At 44.1% G+C, this 17,638-nt stretch overlaps 1 protein-coding gene across 2 annotated transcripts; it reads left to right on the forward strand.

Annotated features, from left to right (window-relative positions):
* Window positions 1–441: 441 nt before the first annotated feature.
* On the forward strand, window positions 442–17,554 carry rnf217 (ring finger protein 217). Of its 2 annotated transcripts, none has more exons than XM_087852198.1 (7): window positions 442–1,482; window positions 6,873–7,094; window positions 8,094–8,258; window positions 9,058–9,155; window positions 9,242–9,348; window positions 11,615–11,686; window positions 13,124–17,554. In XM_087852198.1, exons 1-7 carry the CDS (start codon window positions 535–537, stop codon window positions 13,204–13,206), a joined length of 1,695 nt encoding a protein of 564 aa, XP_087708324.1. In that variant the 5' UTR covers window positions 442–534; the 3' UTR covers window positions 13,207–17,554. The 2 variants fall into 2 exon arrangements, with proteins under 2 accessions (XP_087708324.1, XP_087708325.1); XM_087852199.1 differs by having other exon boundaries at window positions 9,245–9,348.
* The last annotated feature ends 84 nt before the right edge of the window (window positions 17,555–17,638 follow it).

Here is a 17,638-nt window from a genome sequence, read left to right on the forward strand (position 1 = left end):
ATGTTAATGGAGGAGGTCTTTATCAGTGGGAAACACAGTAAACGCTAAAAACCGATAAAAACCCTGAAAGCCAAGTCACACCCGAGCCTCAACTCTCGCGGCCCGGTACCAAACGACTCACGGACCGGTACCGGTCCGTGGCCCGGGGGTTGGGGACCGCTGTTCTAAACCATCCAGTGGGCCAAATTGGAGTCTTTAGTGGGCCGATTCTGGCGTTATGTTTGACACAGAGGCCTAGCACAAAAAACAAAAAAACAACAAAATAGCCAGTGGGCCAGCCCTTCTGGCTCCTCTTCCTCACACTTAGCACCGGGAGCACTGTTTTTATTTGGTGGCATAGATTAAAGGGGAGTTAGGCTCTCTCCGATCTCCACCACTAGGCTTTCCATCGGCCTATCGCTGCTCTCCTGCACGCTTACGACGACACCCGGAAGCAGCGACCTGACTGCTTTGTTTTGTTTTGGTAGTGGGAGTTGGGTGAGAGGCAGACAGACGAGCAGGCGGCGGTACGCATGGGAGAGAGCCGCTCTTTAAATGGGGAGAGCTAAATCGGGAATGGAAAATGACGGCCCGATAGCTGACGCCTGTAAAATGCCGAGTTTCATCAGCGGCATCGAGGAGGGGAGGGTGAAATTGTCCCGCAACCTGCCGACACAAACTTCCCTCACGGACGGTAAAGTTGAGCGGACGCTCGGAGATTTGAGCCGACGTGTCACCAGGTCAAACTCTCGGCTATCGCTGGACGAAAGCGACAGGGACCCGGGGGGGAAGGATGCGGAGGGCAACAACAACAACAACTGCAACGGCGGAGGGAGAGCGAGGAGGAGGGCGAGCGCTGTCGACATCCTGAGGAAGAATTTCGGGGATTCAAAATCTCCCTCTTTCCGTCTAAACAGAGGCAGTCGGATGCAGTGCGGAGCCGAGCTTGAAAACCACGAAGGAAACGTTAACGACACTCAAGATTATGTACCTGATTGTAGCGGGTCTACAAAGTCGGACGTAGAAACGGGCGAAGCCGAGGTGGAAAACGAACCAACCTCGAGCGAGTTACCGAGTTTGGGTGTTCGGGCAGTTGAATTGTTAACCGTTACAGGTCAGCGCCATCATACGTGTGACAACAGCGGCAGCACGGCCACTCCGGATGGGTCTGTCAGTGCCAAAGAGCACGTCTACTGCACCGTTTACTGCATTGCCAGCGACAGCCATGGAAAAGATGCCGAAATCACGGACCGCTCCGATGACACGGTCGCAGCAGACGCGTCAGAACGGGACTTGGAGACTGGGCAGCCGCAACCGTACACAGTGGACGACCTGGTGGATCCTTTCGGGGACTTGTCCCACCGGCTGTCCGCGGAGCAGGCCGACGCCGAGGGTGCGATGCAGAGTTGCCGGGTGTGCATGGAAGAGAAAACCATCGCACCCCTGCCCTGCTGCAGGAAGGCCGTGTGTGACGAGTGTCTGAAACTCTACGTCAGCTCCCAGGTTGGTTGGGTTAGGGATCAGTGGGGGGTATCTCAGTGAAAACAAAAGGGGCCTGTCCCAGAAGCAGGCCTCGCTGGGTCGGTCAGCAGCAGCTGGCCGAGGTGTCCTTGAGCAGCAGTAACTTTGCAGTCTTCTCCTTCACACTTTTCTTGTGCTATATTTGGCATTTTATCCACATTTAGAAGCACGGGCTTGGCTTTCGAGCATACCAGGTGGTGACCCCCAACCCCACGTGTTTCGCATGCATCCAAAAAGATCCACGTTAAGGGTTAATTAACGAGTGAGTGCGAGAATCTACAGGTCTTCTTGTCTTGTGATGAGTACTTTTTCGGTGAATCTGGGTCACAGACGCATGCCACACCAAAATTGGGACCTGGCAGCGGTGGTTTTCACAATAGAGGACTTTGTGAGAGCTTTTGGCTTATTCGGTGTCTTTCTCTCAGGCTCTTTAAGAAGGATCCCACCTTCAGATAGAAGACCTTTATTCTTATGTGCATTAGTATGTCCAGTTGCATCCCAAAGGGGCACAAAGTGTGGGATCATCCCCTTCTGGGTTGATTCCTACATTCCCAGAATGCCTTTTGGTATCTGGAGGAACAAGATGGATAAAAACAGCTGCAGCAGTCAACACAGAGGCAACAACGTCATAGTTGAAGAATGAGTTCTTCCACTATAACAAATATCAGTGTGGAGTCTCTGTTGCTTTATGCTGATCCATTAAGAAAATTAATAATTGATAGATTGATTACTCTCCAGTATAAACAGCTATCAGACTGCAGCACAAGGCACATTGCTGCTTCCTACCAGGCCTGCACGATGCGAGGAAGCTCTGCAGTGTTCAGTAACAGTGGTCAGCGCTGCGATGACTGTGTGACCTGCGATAAATAAGCGAATATAAAATTGTGCGTATTAGCAGTTATTTTCTGCTTTAATACCCCAAAACACTGACTAGCCCACTGAACAGAGAAATTAAATAACCGTTTATTTTACATGTTCATGTTGCACTGACAGTAAAATTACAATTTGCCAGCCAGCGATGCTTTCTACCAGAGGTAAAGTGTTTCAGGATGGATTTTCTGCCTTCTTGTGCCTTCTTCATCAGACTGTTCCGGTCAGCAATCTTTCAGTCATAATCCCTGTTGCTTTTACAGCCCAGGGAGGAGCTGCACTCTCATCTCTTTGCTACTGTTGCTAAGATTGGCTTTAATCTGTGTAGATAACACACTTTTTTATCAGTCACATTGAGGCTCATTTTTATCTGCAGTTGCCTTGCTTTGATAACAGGGCCTGAACATTCATGCAAATACAGAGCCAAGCCGGCTCTCTGATCAGCACACTGTGAATTATTATTATTATTTTTTTCAAAGGGTCATGTACATTATCCTGTGGAGGTGGAATTTTTAGCACACATGCTTGGCGCTTACCCTCAGTAGAAGCGGTATGTCAGATGGATGTGGTCACAGACACTTGGGAATTGGTGTTTTTTGTTTTGTTTTTCTGTTTTTTTGTTTTTGCTCCTGGGATCTTGGTCAGGCTCTGCAGGATGGATGGATGTTGCACTGAACCGCTGCCAGCCATGTTGTTATAACAGTTGTTATAACAGGGATTAAACCTGCAACTTTCCTGTTGTGCTAAATAAAGACCTAATGAAATCTAGGCAGTGTAATCGCTTTCATTTCCAAGGCTTTATGTATCAGGACATTAGCATGTTCTTAAATGAACACCAGCACATGATATATTACACTGTGTCATCATTTATATAACAAAAATTAAGCCAAAATGCAGAAGCAGTGTGTGAAAAGCTGAGTATCCTACGTGATTCAGTGGAGTCACCTTTAGCGGCAGTAAGTTGAAGTGTTTGTTTTCTGTGGGTCCCACATGATTGTGGAGGAATCTTCAGCCCGTTGGTCTTTACAATGGTCATTTCAATCAGGTTGAGGTCTGGACTTTAGCTGGGCCATTGCAACACATTGATTCTTTTCTTTTTCGGTCATCATGCTGTAGATTTGCTGCTCTGCTTGAGATCGTTGTCTTGTTGGTGATCCAGTTTGAGCCAAGCTTCAGCTGTTGCACCGATGGTCTCACATTTCACTCTAGAATACTTTGGTGTACAGAGGAGTTCATGGTTGACTCAAGTCATCAGCCCTCCATCATCAGTTGTTATGAGGTGCTGATAGGCTATGTTGGGTTTTTGAAAAATGTGGCACTTTAGAGTCGGAGAAGTTGAACTTGTTTTTTTTTGTTTTTGTTTTGGAGGGTCTAACGTTGAGGTGAATGCGCTGCATCATCCGCTCCTGGGAAAATATCATCAACATTTTACATGTTTAGTCTTTCTCAGTGTGGGATGATGGATTCCAGATTGTTTGGAAATGGCCTTATAACCTTTTCCAGGCTAACGGGCAGCAGTAGTTGCTCCTCTGAGATCATTACTCATGTATTAAAGACACAGCTGAATGCTTCAGACCAGCAAACTGCCAGAACCTCTGCTTTCATAGAGGTGCTCACGCTTCCTAAAGATCCATTAATGGGGTTCATTTGATTACCAGCACCTGGCTGCTACTTACCCGCTTAGACGTATGACAGCAGTACGGGTCTATTTAGTTTTTCATACACTGCTTCTCAATTTTGGCTTAGTGTTATTAAACAAATAGTGACGAGAGGTTTCATGAGGTCAGATTAACTATGGGAAAACCCTATGAGCCAAAACTTCAGGCTTCACATTGCCCATAATAGTAAGTTCTAGACAATATTTTGTACTCTGTGCTCTGTATGATGTCAGCAAAAGTGGAAATCCCAAATCGATCATCTCAGGGACACAGCCACCCATCTGCTCTTAAAATGTTCAGTTTAGCAGAGGCAGGCACTCACCTGAAAGTCTGCTTAAAGGGAACAGGAAGAGAGCGCTAAAACGGCTAGTTTCATACAGTTGATAAGCTGGCTGAACCTGTGAGACAAATTGTTTTACTGTGAATTCGATTCAGCTTTATTTCTATAGCACCAATTCACAACAACAGCCACATCAAGGGAGTTTATATTGTAAGGTAGAGACCTGACAATAATACAGAGAGTACCCCAACAAACAAATAACCCCCTTTGAGCAAGCACTTGGTGACAGTGGGAAGGAAAAACTCCCTTTTAACAGGAAGAAACCTCCGGCAGAATAAGGCTAAGGAAGGAGCAGCCATCCGCTTTGACTGGTTGGGTATGAGGGAAGGGGGACAGGGCTGTGAATCATGCAAAGCTACCCTAGTAGAGTACAGAATACAAATACTGAATCACAGATTGCCAAACACAGGTCCCTTTTAAAGCCTCCTACATTCCTAAACACTTACTACCAGTTGTTTTACTTGAAGGCAGCATGATCTCATTTTGGTCCACGTCATGCTGACATCATCTGCTGCTCTTACGAATCTCTTATTCAAAGCTGGATGTAACCCAATGCTGTTAGTTTACAACCCAGCCTCAGTCAGCTAGTTTTCAAATACGTGCAGCACGTGGCAGTTTACGTGCTCGGACTGGCTCAGGTAGGTGAACGGTTCACTGCTTATGTGGTAAACTCAGGTTTCTGGTTATATTTGATTATGTTTTCACTCAAGACATTAAAACCACAGAACAAAGTCACCTGTGTTTTCAGCAGACCACACTCTGTGACACGTGGAGGTGAGAAATAACCTGTCCAACCAGTCTGTGCTGGTCATCCCTGCGCTGCTGTTGTGGCAACAATATCAATATAGCTTTGGATGATATATGCTCACTTTATATGCAATATTGGGTTTTTGGGGGGGTGGGTGATATGGGTGTGACACCGTCAGAAGTTGATGCCATTGTGCCATTGTTTTCGGCCTGCCATTTCTCACACACACACACAAAGGGAGAAAAGACCTGATCATGTGTCGGTATAACAGGTCTCGCAGGGTTTGATGGATTTAATGTGTTGAGGAGACAGAGAGAGAGAAAAATGAGGAAATGAAAGATGAATGGAACTAGAGAAGAAGATCAGCCCTAGCTGGGAGGAAGCGCATTGAAAAAAGTTTGAAACGAAAGATGGTAAAAGAATAGGAGGCAATACTTCCAGTGGGATTTGAGTTGTCTCTAATCCTGCCCGTGACATTTACTGCATCACATACTGCATTATAGGTAGGGTTAGATGACATGAGTTTGTGTTTGCCGGACATTGGCACGTAGCACTGTAAAGGCTAAATGAATGACTCATGATAATAACAGATTGTGAAATTTCCAGGATTACATGTCAGCCTCCTGAAATCGCTTAGTCAGAGAGTCAAAATATCCGGCGTTATCTTTGAAAGCCTTTTGGTGAGCAGGTTTGTTTACCTTAGCCTCACACGCCTTCAAGAGAAGTCTAAATAAAAGAGTGCACTTCTTCCAGAGTGCGTGACCTTATGGTTAGTTGGTGTTTTACTGGATCATCAGACTGTGGTTCAGTTCCACTCAGAGTTACCAAGTTCCAGGCACTCACGCCGCACTAAGGCTACGTCCACACGTACACGGGTATTTTTGAAAACGGAGATTTTCCGTTTTCGTTTTAAAAAATAATCCCGTCCACACGTAAAGGCAGAAATGAAGGAAAACGCTGCTAGGAACATGCCAAAGCAGCAGGTGGCGCTATATTCCTAACCTGTAGAAATGTTGGCCAATCAGAAGTCTAGAAGTCTCGGTGGGAAAAAGTAAACAAAGCTGGGGCATAGAAGCAGAACCGAGTAGTAGGTGTGGAGGGACAGTAGCTGTGTCTGTATATGTAAGCATTTAAACACTGCAGAGAGTACAATTAACAGTAATAGTATTGTAGAAATTCATTTCACCGAAACAATAACGTGGCGCACAGTGTGACGTCAAAAAATGCGCACACCTTTGACACTGCATTTTCTCCGTTTTTCTCGTCCACACCTAGTTTTCAAAAATATCCACCCTGGCCGGAGTTTTTAAAAAGCTCCGTTTTCAGTGACCAAAAACGCCGTTTACGTGTGGACGAAAGGTGCAAACGCATAGAAAAATCTGCGTTTTCAAAAATACCCGGGTACGTGTGGACATAGCCTAATGTGCCCGCGTGCACACGCTTTGTCGTAGATTAACCTCCAGCGGCTGCACGACCTCCCTCTGCCCCTCAGTCCTTCTGGTCTTTGGTGAATTATTTACCATCTCTCATCAGTGGTGTAAATTTATTCAGCATGTAGATTTGGGCCAGAGAAACACACCATAACAAACCACCGAGTGCTGACACACGTTTTATGAAGCTTACCGATTTCTTTGTGGAGCCTTTGACAGGTTTATCAGTAACATTTAAAAGTAGAACACCCTCCTCTGAGCCTCTGCGTGCATTAAAAGCAGCTTTTTCCACGATGCCATGTCATCTGTCTGTGTTCTTTCCCCAGGTGCGAGTGGGGAAAGCTCTTATCGGCTGTCCGATCACGGAGTGTAGTGGCAACCTGGAGGAAGGACTGGTGATTTCCCATTTGACCAAAGAGGAGGTGGCAAAATATCGTTACTTCTTGGAGCTGAGTCAGCTGGATTCGAGCACAAAGCCCTGCCCCCAGTGCAGTCAGTTCACTTCTCTCAAGACGCACACCCCCAACCGCTCCGAGCACAAGTATAAAGTAAGTTGACGTGCCGGCGTTGACAGTTGCCATAATGTTGTACATAAAAAGGGATGCTCGCAGCGAGTCGCAGTGAGCTGTGTGATTAAAAAGAAGTGCCTCGTGCCGCTGGTGTGTGCAACAAAAGCAGAGCTGGGGTAAAAGTAATTGCTTTGGTTAACTGCGAGTGGATCAAATCAGATCCCAAGCCTTTATTCACGTCAAGAGCAACAAAGACCAGGGTCCCCTGTTGATGTATGATTTTATTTGTTCAACCGAAACCACATCCATAGTTCACATCTGCACAGAGATATTTGCTGCTTATCGTTTCCCATCTCTCTTCCCCCATTCCCTGTCATCTCCCTACTGGCAAACTCTTATATTTAGGAATAAAATGCCTCACAATCCTGGGGAAAAAACAGGCAAATTCAAAAACCTAAAGGTCTTAAATAATACTTTTGTGTGATTTGTGTTTATTTGCGTATTATAATGTCAGATGCTCTTATGAAATTGGGCAGAGTTTTAAAATAATAAGGTAATCAGTGTGAAGTAACACCTAAGCCTTGGTTTCCAGCCTGTGCCTACCTGACATCAGCTCGGTATATATTTTCCTCTTGTAGTCATCTGTTACACAGCTGGAGGTGTGGGTTTGGGTGAGCCCTTGGCGAGAAGGCGGAGCTTAAAAGCAGCAGGTTCTGTTTGCTTAAGCCAGGCGAGGGGGAACCAATCAAAAGGGCCTTTCAGGAGTTCCAGGCTTAAGGAGGCAGGAACTAAAAGATCAGATCGGCTGGAAAATAGATAAACCTGGGATTTCATTAAGGGTCATGTGTATATATGAATATAAATAACTGGCTACTAAAATAATGCATTTTGGTTTAAGATTAATAACCTGTACTAAATCTGCACCTCTGCTCAAAGGTAACATATTCAACGTGATTGGTCAAAGTGCAGTTGTCCATTTTTAAGGCTAAGCATGTTGGTTATTTGTGGGTAAACATGTCTGTCTTCTCTCCTCTGCAGATCCAGTGTAGCAATTGCCAGTTTGTGTGGTGCTTTAAATGCCACGCACCTTGGCACGACGGGCTCAAATGCCGCGACTACAGGAAAGGAGACAAGCTGCTACGTACCTGGGCGAGCGTCATTGAGCACGGACAGAGAAACGCCCAGAAATGCCCCAAGTGCAAGGTGAGACACTGATGAACGACGCACGCCACAAGCTTTTAGTTTCCAACATTTTGGGAAGAGGACTCGTGAAAGCAGCCACAGTGTCTGTAAACAGAAAGGGATTTGACTGATGGAGGGTGTTATCGGTGTAGATGAATGAATCAATGAAGGTTAAGAAGCATTGAAGCAGTTGTAGATGATGGATGGAGCGCTGTAGAGAACAGGATGGATGCACAGATGTAAAAAAAAAAAAAAAAAGCACGTGTGGCAGCAACAGTCCAGGGTGAAAAATGATGGCCATGTGTGCTGCACAAAACCATATCTGGTAGACTCACTGGCATCTCCCTGCTAGCCATAATACCAGCCTGGTCTTATCGTGCAGTCTCATTACGACCAAGTTGGTCTACGCAATATCTAATTTGACTGTCAGATGACTAAAGGAAGACATAAATTAAGCTAATTACCGGTATATGGGAACTGTTTGCTCACAGCAGTAAACACTTTCCATCTGTGTTTGTCACACTGCTGCTCCATGGCTCTGGAAGCAGGAAGAGGAGCTCATGTTTGATGAAGACAGCAGATTGGTGTCAAGTAAAAGAAGCTGCTCAAAGCTAGTTTTTGCTGAGGTTATAGAAAGTCTGCTCCCTGATGCGTACTGCTGATGTACTGTACTACTGCGGATGCTGTTAGATGCTTATAGTGTACAGCTCGAAACCGAACGAGACTTCAGGTATTGCACTAAAGCGATAGTGGACAAGCTGCACTATTGAGATTCAGTTAATGTTACATCACCTCTCTTTGTTTTAATCTTCGTCTGTAGATTCATATTCAGCGTACGGAGGGATGCGATCATATGACCTGTGTGCAGTGCAACACCAACTTCTGTTACCGCTGCGGAGAGCGCTACAGACACCTGAGGTGTGTTGTGCTCCACTTTCTTCACTCTGGCTGCTTTGTCCGCCCATCTCTTCTCTCCGATTTCATCTTTCGCTTCATTTTGCCAGCAGATTTTTTGGGGACCACACATCCAACCTCAGTGTGTTTGGCTGCAAGTATCGCTATCTCCCCGATAAACCTCATCTGAGACGGCTAATTAGAGGCTCTGTCTGTGGTAAGTCGCTGCGTGTAATTGATAAAGAGCTGTTTTCATAGCGTGTTTGCTCTTTTCAGCTATAGTGAGCTTTATGCTAACACAGCTGCATGTCTACAACTAGGAGTGGCCCGTTACGGCAGTTACCGTGTGTTCTGCCACAGATTTAAACAACAGCTGTTTGCTCAAGCCGTGTTGAGAGTGAACTCTGGTCACTGGCTTTTATGTATTTGCATCCTTGTCACACAACAGTAGTGTCAGACTAGGACAATGTCCTCTGCTCGTTACACAAGTGTGTGCAAGACAAGTAACAGACACCTTACACCCAGAAAACTCAGGGGAAGTACTGTATGTGTGCTTGACTGCACCGTGCCCCAATTGTCTACTTTTAAGTAATGTGTTGATGCTTTGGACAGTTGGACAGTGCTTTTGAAATTACAGAGAACCAGTGCATTCCCTGAAAGTTTCAAGAATATTATTGGAAAGGATTTCTTTTCCCTCATATGTACAGCACAAGGTTTCATTTAGCTGTTGTGTCCAAGTTTCAAATGTCAAGCTGTTGAAGTATTTGGAGGTAGTCCTTCTTTATTATCCAATGCACTTTGTGCAGTGTATGGAGTGCCAGTGCAGCTGCTACCACCACCGTGCTTTACTCCTGTTATCATACCTCCTGTAATTGAGGCAAAATAACTCACTCTTTGTTTTGTCTGATCATCAAACTTTTCTCCAGAAGGCACTTGTCCTTGTAGCTGTAAATTTCAGTCGAGTTTGAAAGTGTCGATAGTGAAGCAGGGCCTTATCTTTTGGAAAGCATCCTCTCAGTTCCTGGTGATGTAAAACTTCACTGTGGACAGTTACCTGTTTACGGCAGGGTTGAGCCTTGATGGTTCCTGAACATCCTAACCTATCCCCTCTCATCTGAGGGTGACAGTTTGGGTCTTCAAAGTGGCACAAATGCTTGTACTGAAAGTATAGTTGTTTGACCCAATCTGGAGTTGTTTTTGGCCTCTTGTTAGAAAATGAAGGTGTGTTTTCATCCACAGATAAGTCTCCATTTTGAAACACAGTATGACCGAGATTTACAAAATACGCTTAATTTTTATTTTGGTGTGACCTGAAATGAGTGATTGAGCCTGTAAATTCAATCAGGGTTAGTGTAAGGTGCCTTTGAGTTGCAGTCTTGTTAATGGCCAGCAGGGGCCGACTCCTGTGGCTGCACAAAGATCTTTGGTTGTAAAGAAGTGTGCGGACAAACAGCCCTCGCCTGCTGTTTCTCTGTGACCTCAGTCATCACGCTCCTGTTGACTTTATCATCATCATCATCACCTTTATTTATGGTCTAAGTTGTTACTTTCAGCTCATACTGAACAAAACACGCAGTCCATTTTGTAAATTATGGTCATTCTGAGAGTCAGAAAGGAGGATGATCCAGGCTATGCTCATTTGCTAAGGACTTGTTGATCACAAGTCAGCTTCACAGTCAGATCGGCGCCTTGAAACCACAGAGAAGACACTCAGACTGAGGCTTTATAACCGTCTATGGGCTGCACTGAAGCAGGAAGAATTAGTAGGGATACTCTTTACCACGTTCAGCATCCTGTCTTAGTGTTTTAGAGTGATTGCTAAGAAGTATTAAACACAGAGAAGAATAGAGGTATTTGTACTTTTAACAGTTTGAAGGTATTTCAGTCTGGATCAGAGTGGTGGAACAGCCGGAATTAAGCAGACCTGCCATCCCTAAAGCTCCACTGCTTGCATCACTTTAATGAAAAAGCCTTTCCTGGGGCTCCTGCACTTAGAAACTTTCTAAGTGATTGATGTGAATTCACCACCCAATAACAACAGAAGTGAACATATCCACATCTACCTCTGTACTTCATTCGCGAGATTCCTGATGAAGCATGATTAGAATCACATATCAGATGTTCATTCTTATTATCCATTCACTGTTATCAAATACATGCAATCCCCTCTGATAGCTCTCTTTCACTCTGCTCTCAGCAACAGCTTCAGCTCGTTATGTCAGCAGGGTGCCCGTGAACCGGGAGCTAATTTGTCGCTTAACACGAGCCACTGGCCCATTACAGCGCTCATAACTGCTCTCGTGCCATGCGCTGCTAGCGGCAAAGATGTAGCATTTAATAAAGAACATTACACTGCGGATGGAGTTAATTTGTAGTTACAGTAACTTCCATCCCGCAGCTATTCACCGATGACCAAATGTCGCAATTTATGAAGAGAAAAAAAAATGACAATCATCTTTTCCTCTGCTTGTGTCTCTCTGCAGCTTCTAAGGTGCTGATAGCTCCTGTGGTCATTCTGCTGGTCGTGGTGCTCGGAGCTCTCGCGCTGGTGATAGGTAACATATTACAAACACACGTGAGCTCTAATCTGCTTCGGCGAGAGCAGTCAACACTTATCAGCGAGATGGTTCGCCTCGTTGTTTTCCTCCAGGCTGCTAAGGACCTCTCTTATCATCTGTTTTCGGTCATGGGCATCTTTTTATTTTCTGTAAAAGTTCACTTTTTCTGTTCCAAAAGGACAAAGCTGTTGATCCAGAGAAACACTATAATGGAGTAATTATTGCTTCCTGGAAGGACAGGACTGTGCAAGTCTTGAGTCACCCCTAATTTCTTGGTATTTGGCTTCCAATGAACAAAGCTTTCTTGTAACTTTTTATGGTGGTTTTGAGAATCAGTTCTCTGGGCTTTCTGAAGGTTGTCTTAGGACATTGGCTGCTTCTTCACTCTGTTTCAGTCCAGTCCCTGTACCTGACCCGAAGCTTAAAAATATAGCTAACACAAAGGATGAACTAGTGTTGTGTCTACACATAAGAGACAACCTAGCAATGGACCAATTTCAGCTTTATCTTTAAAATTTGCACTTTGTTATAGCAAAAACTTATCATTTGTTTCTATTTTTTTAGATAAGAAAGATCAGGCAGTTTCACAGGTATGAAATAATATTTTTACACCAGCAAAGTGATTCCCAAAGAGATTTTAGCTGGAAGTCGTGCCCCTAAAGATTTGAGGGAGACGAGATTTACAGCGGATGAACAGTAACTTAAGAAATAGCTAGAAATTCAACACAGACCTGACGAGAGACCCGAGAGATGCAGCTCCCCTTCAGAATTTTTTTTCACTGAAGCCTCATCTTCATTTTGGCAGCATGAAAATGATCCCAAACACACTGCCAATGCAGTAAAAACATACCTGGATTTAAAGAAAAAGCACACAGTGGAACACTATCAGTCATGGAACAAAAGTCAGCCAACATCAGCATAAGAGCTTTAAATGTCCATCTAGAAGAACTATTCCTAAAGACTACTTAAAGAAAGCTGCCTAAGGTCATGCCAAATATTGACTTTAAAGCCCTTTAAGCTCCGTGTATGTTTGCAGGTTTTAATTCATTGCTCCAGTTTTCCCAGCAAAATATAAAGAAATGAGGAAGGTCAGGGGCTCAAGACTTGCACGGTGCTGTACATTTGCAAGAACATCCAGCTACAGACTAATCAGACTGCACTGTGAACTGCTCATGCCTCAGCTGACCTGTAGTTATTAGTGTAATTAATGTTAATCTGTTTCCTGCGTCTGTAAGTCCGACTGATGGTCCTCTGCGGACTGATAGGCATGATGGCGGGTTCATCATTAATAGAATCAGTGTTGTGCTGCCGTCTCTCTCCGATGCCTTTCAGCTCCACATTTGTTTGCAGTGCTGCACAACAGAGAATATTTAATGCTTGTAGACAGGACAGCAGTTTGACCTCTTTTGCACTTTCTGCCTTCTCTGTTTGTAGGGTTGGTTGTTTTCCCGATTTATTACGTGTGCAAGAAGAGGAAGAAGCAGCAGCGCACCAGAGGCTCTGGACGATGGATCTGAAGCTCGTCCTTCTTTCCACGCAGACCTCACACACACACACACACACACACACACGGTTTGGAAAGACAACACCCGCACCTCCTCAGGGACAGACCTGCCAGCCTGAGTCATCACAAAACTCTTGAGATGAGCAACACAAACGAAACACTGGCAGTTAGGAAGGACCTCAGGTGGAATGATGTACCTAAATCTATAACGTGAGGCCTACATGAATGCACATCTTTACATCTGGATTATTGCTCTCAAGTGGGACTACTGCAAAATGAATGCTGTATCAGGATGCTGGATATTTACGCAGAAGAGTAATTTAAAAAAAAAAGTTAAAAAAAAGCAACCCCACCCCCCCCGATCAGCTTGCACAGTGCTCGTCACATAGAGGATGTTAAATGTAGGAACTTCTGAGGACTTTCTTGGATACACTGCAGGAAGTTTAAATCAGTGCACATTTTCCACGAATGTCACACTTTTTATTTCATTATTTTAAAGGAGAACAACCATAAATCGCAGCTTAAACAGCCGCAGTTTGGTTTGCGCCCTTGCTTTCCTACCTGCGGTTAGTTTGACGCTGAGATGTAGGAATACTGTGGACACGAGGCTTTGATTGTGTCGGATACCGGTAATTATGAAGGTGCCAGAAATGCCGGCTGCACGGTAATAGCAGAGCCTCGCGGATGAAAAAGAAGGAAATACGTTTTTATTCATTTGCAAAGGTTGTTTTTGCCGTTGTTGGCTGCAGGAAAAAAGGGTGAGAAATGGAAATGAATTTGGAACAAGCATTGATATCAAGTTCTCACTGATGCAACGCAAGCTGGACCTCAACTTTTCCCAGCGTAGGTCAGATATTTGGAAAAATTTCCATCGCACTTTGAGTATCTGGCAAACCGACAGCGTGGACAATAATGTCAAAGGAAGGATGATACTTGACTATTCTGGGTAACAGCGACTGCCTCTCAAATTCTCGCTAGAAGGTTTGAAGATTGGGTGTGTACCCAACCTTAAGAGTGACGTCTGGTTTTAAAGACCGCACACACACTAACACACATGAAAGTGAAACTTTGGAAGGCCCTTTGGAGTTCTAACAAGCCTCTGTTGTTTTCTGTTACGGTTTTCCATCAAACCTTCATCCTGTCTGTCTCCGTCTCTCTTGCTGTCTTTTTGAACCACCTCTCTGTCTGTCTGTCTGTCTGAGCTGATGCTGGTTTACACTATCCCTCTCTGCATGGCATGTTGTTTCCAGTGAGCCTACATGCTGTATGCCAGTATCTGCATCATCAAAAAAAAAGGAGCTGCTGTGCCAAAACAAAGCGCTGAATATGGCGGGATAGACGGTTTACCGTTTCCCTTTGTTATTTGTTTTGTTTTTATTGTTCTTTTAGACGCGAACTTTTGCAGGGGTGTCGACGAGGTGTAATGGAGTGTGCACAAGAAACGGGGATGAAAACAAGCTGTAGAAGCACGGTAGATAGTTGGAAAGTGCTTAGAAGACCAGAAACTGACTGAAAAGACAGAGAATAGAATGTAGAGTTAGGCCCGCGGTTTACCAAAGAGCTAAACAGGGTGTTATTGTTCTTAAGGTCATCCAGTTTATTTGGATGTCAGCTGTATGTGGATCAGTTTTGTGTTTTTTTGTTTGTTTGTTTGTTTGAAGCTGTCTGCCTGCTTGACAGTTTGGATAGTGACAAAGCAGTTTTGACGCAAACCTCTGAATTCATTCGCACTGGCACGAGAGAGAGCGCGCACAGCGAGCACTGCCAGGAAACGACGGATTTTTAAGAGCTTTAAAGGTCGCCACCTGGCAGCAGTCAGCCAGCTGCTCTCTCCACTTATCCTGTCACTCTTTTTGTTTTTTGCTTTATTTCATTTTTTTTTTATATATATATATATATACCTTTGATGCCTCGTGATTGTCCTTTAACATCTTTTGTCCGTGCCGCTGCCCCGTGAGGTGTGACTGGACTCTGACCTCAGCTGTGAGTGGATGTGGAGAGGCGGGTGATTACAGTACACAAAGCTCAATTGCTGCAGCAGCCGCAGAGAAAAAGGAAGCATCCAAACCAATTGCATTTTTTTTTCTCCACACTTCTGATATGTGAAAATAGCACACATCTTCCCAGTGGTGCATTGTGGAAGTGAAAACGGCTTCCAAATCAGTCCCAGACTTCTTTTTTTTTTTCTTTTTCATGCAGTGGGGATGGCATTTTAAAGGAGACGCATTAAGAAAAACACAAAGAGACGACACGGTAGAGTGAGTAAATATGTGGAAGGCCAAGTGATGAGAGGTTCCAGGTGAAATGTCTCAATCTGAAATAAACACTGTGGCTGAAGGCGGGAAGTTTGTGTCTGTGCATCCGTAGCAGTTGCCGTCGGAGCGAATATTACAGCACGTTTCATCACTGAAGCAGATGATTGGATGATTTGCAGTGCAATGCCATTAACTGGGATTTATCCCATGACCTGATCTCTTTTCTACATCTGGGAGTTAACACATACAACGTGTCAGCTGTAGGCGCAATATACATACACAGATTGTTACGCACCCGATCTGAACAACCACAACAGGGTCACGATTCTGGGTTTGAATCTGCTCTCAGGAAGTTTGCTTTTCTCTTCACTGTAACCCAGAGCCTCCCATCTCACCTGAGCTGTGCCACAGATATCCTCAACTGCACTCTGGAGTCGCAGCTCTTCCCGATGCCTGGAGCTTCAGGGATTAGAAACCCTGGTTTAAATTCCAGGAAGTAAAACCACTGTAGTGTCAAAAGAAGATCAAACTGTCTGGTTGCAGCCGCCACTGTCCGGTCTGCACTCTGGTCACGGGTTAAACCTGTACATTACAATATGTATTAGTAAATCAGCAGCATGGAGGCGGATGTGCAATGAATGGGCCAAACTGAATGCTTTTAACATTTACTCACATGCATTTCATGCAGGCACGTTTCAGCTACACTGGTGTATTGAATTGCTGCTTGTTTTTTTGTTTTTGTTTTTTTTAAAGTCATTAAATGGTTGACAGAGAATATGACGGTTATGTCCTTTAGACGATTTCCATAGCATTTTCCTAAATTTCAATTTTTCTTTAATGGTTAGCTCGTAGAAAAAAAAAAAGATGGCAAATTTACCTTTTGTTTTTGTTTTTTTTGTAAATACAGATAATTGAGGTCTTATGGGATGTTTTTTTTCCATGTCACATCAGGTTTTTACCCTTTTATACACATCTGTGTTGCATAACTCTGCCCAGTGCTAATGCCATGCAGAAATCCCATCTTTGTTGTTACTGTTGTTGTGTTACTATAGCCAGGAGCTCTTTGGTTAAAGCTGTAACCAGAAGCTGCTCTGTATATTCATTTAGTGACATTAGAGTTGTTTCAGGTCATGATTTTTTTTCCCCTTGCTGGGAAGCATTGGCTGGTTGACACCCATGGTCTTTGTTTTGTTTTGTTTATATGACATTACCGGTTTTATTGGCATAAATATGCAATGGTGCCTTCACGTCAACAATAGATCAGATTACCAACTTTTTATTCAGGGTCCTGCAAATATTACAGACAAGGGTGCAGTCTTATCAGCCTGCTGTTGTATGTGTTATTTATTAGAACAGTTAATAGAGCAGTACAACAGGCTTCTTGATGTAAAATAAATTTGTCTGAAACTACTGTTGAAGGAATATATATTTATGGATGTCTTACCCATACCACACAGAAGATATGCAGATGACTCAGTGTTTTCCTGCTAAAAATATGTTTTATAGTTTCAGATTAAACTAAACTTCTGAAATTTTATAAGTGCCACAATCCAGTGGGTTTCGCTACATCCCAAATACTCTTTGTACCTTTTTGCACAAGTTACTCTGTCACCATATTTCCGACTCGCTCTTTGGATTAATCCGAGGAGGCTGTTGCACTCATCAGATGAATATAATTTAAGGCCAACACGGGACTAACCCTGTCTCGATGAAAGAGTTAATCACGCCAAAAAAAATAAAGATTTCAGTGTCATTTCAGCATAAGTTTGACTCAGGACAAGTGATGTTGCAATATGGTGGTGTACTATCAGTAACATCGGGTTGGGTTTTCCCTATCTAGACATGCAAAGTTGTTGGAACGACAACAGCAGCAGGTTTATGTGTACACGCCACACAGTTATCCACGGGTATTTCTATTCAAGGAAATGTTAGAGACGCTTGATGAATATGTTCCTTGTTTTCACCAGGAAAACCTTCTTCCACCTGCTGAAACATCTGCTGGTAATATTTGTTATTGTTGCTCACTTAGCCAGGCACAAACACTGTTTTCTCCTGAACATTTGCTTTATTAACAGGGAATAAAGTAAAGTAAGTCAAATGCCAAAATTCCCCGGTTTGCCTGATTCTTTTTTTAGATTAACGCATCACCGAAACAGTCTGCTTCTTTGTTCGTAGATAAAGTGGAGGCCT

Source organism: Neolamprologus brichardi, chromosome 15 (assembly GCF_056152115.1).
Source record: "Neolamprologus brichardi isolate AB-2024 chromosome 15, ASM5615211v1, whole genome shotgun sequence".
NCBI classification, from domain to species: Eukaryota; Metazoa; Chordata; class Actinopteri; order Cichliformes; family Cichlidae; genus Neolamprologus; species Neolamprologus brichardi.

What these genes read in the sequence shown, in the direction of transcription:
- rnf217 (XM_087852198.1), top strand. Translation starts at nt 535, where the DNA reads ATGGGGAGAGCTAAATCGGGAATGGAAAATGACGGCCCGATAGCTGAC. An exon ending in AACTCTACGTCAGCTCCCAG is followed by an intron (nt 1,483 to 6,872) that starts GTTGGTTGGGTT and finishes TTCTTTCCCCAG; the next exon opens with GTGCGAGTGGGGAAAGCTCT. An exon ending in AATTAGAGGCTCTGTCTGTG is followed by an intron (nt 9,349 to 11,614) that starts GTAAGTCGCTGC and finishes GTCTCTCTGCAG; the next exon opens with CTTCTAAGGTGCTGATAGCT.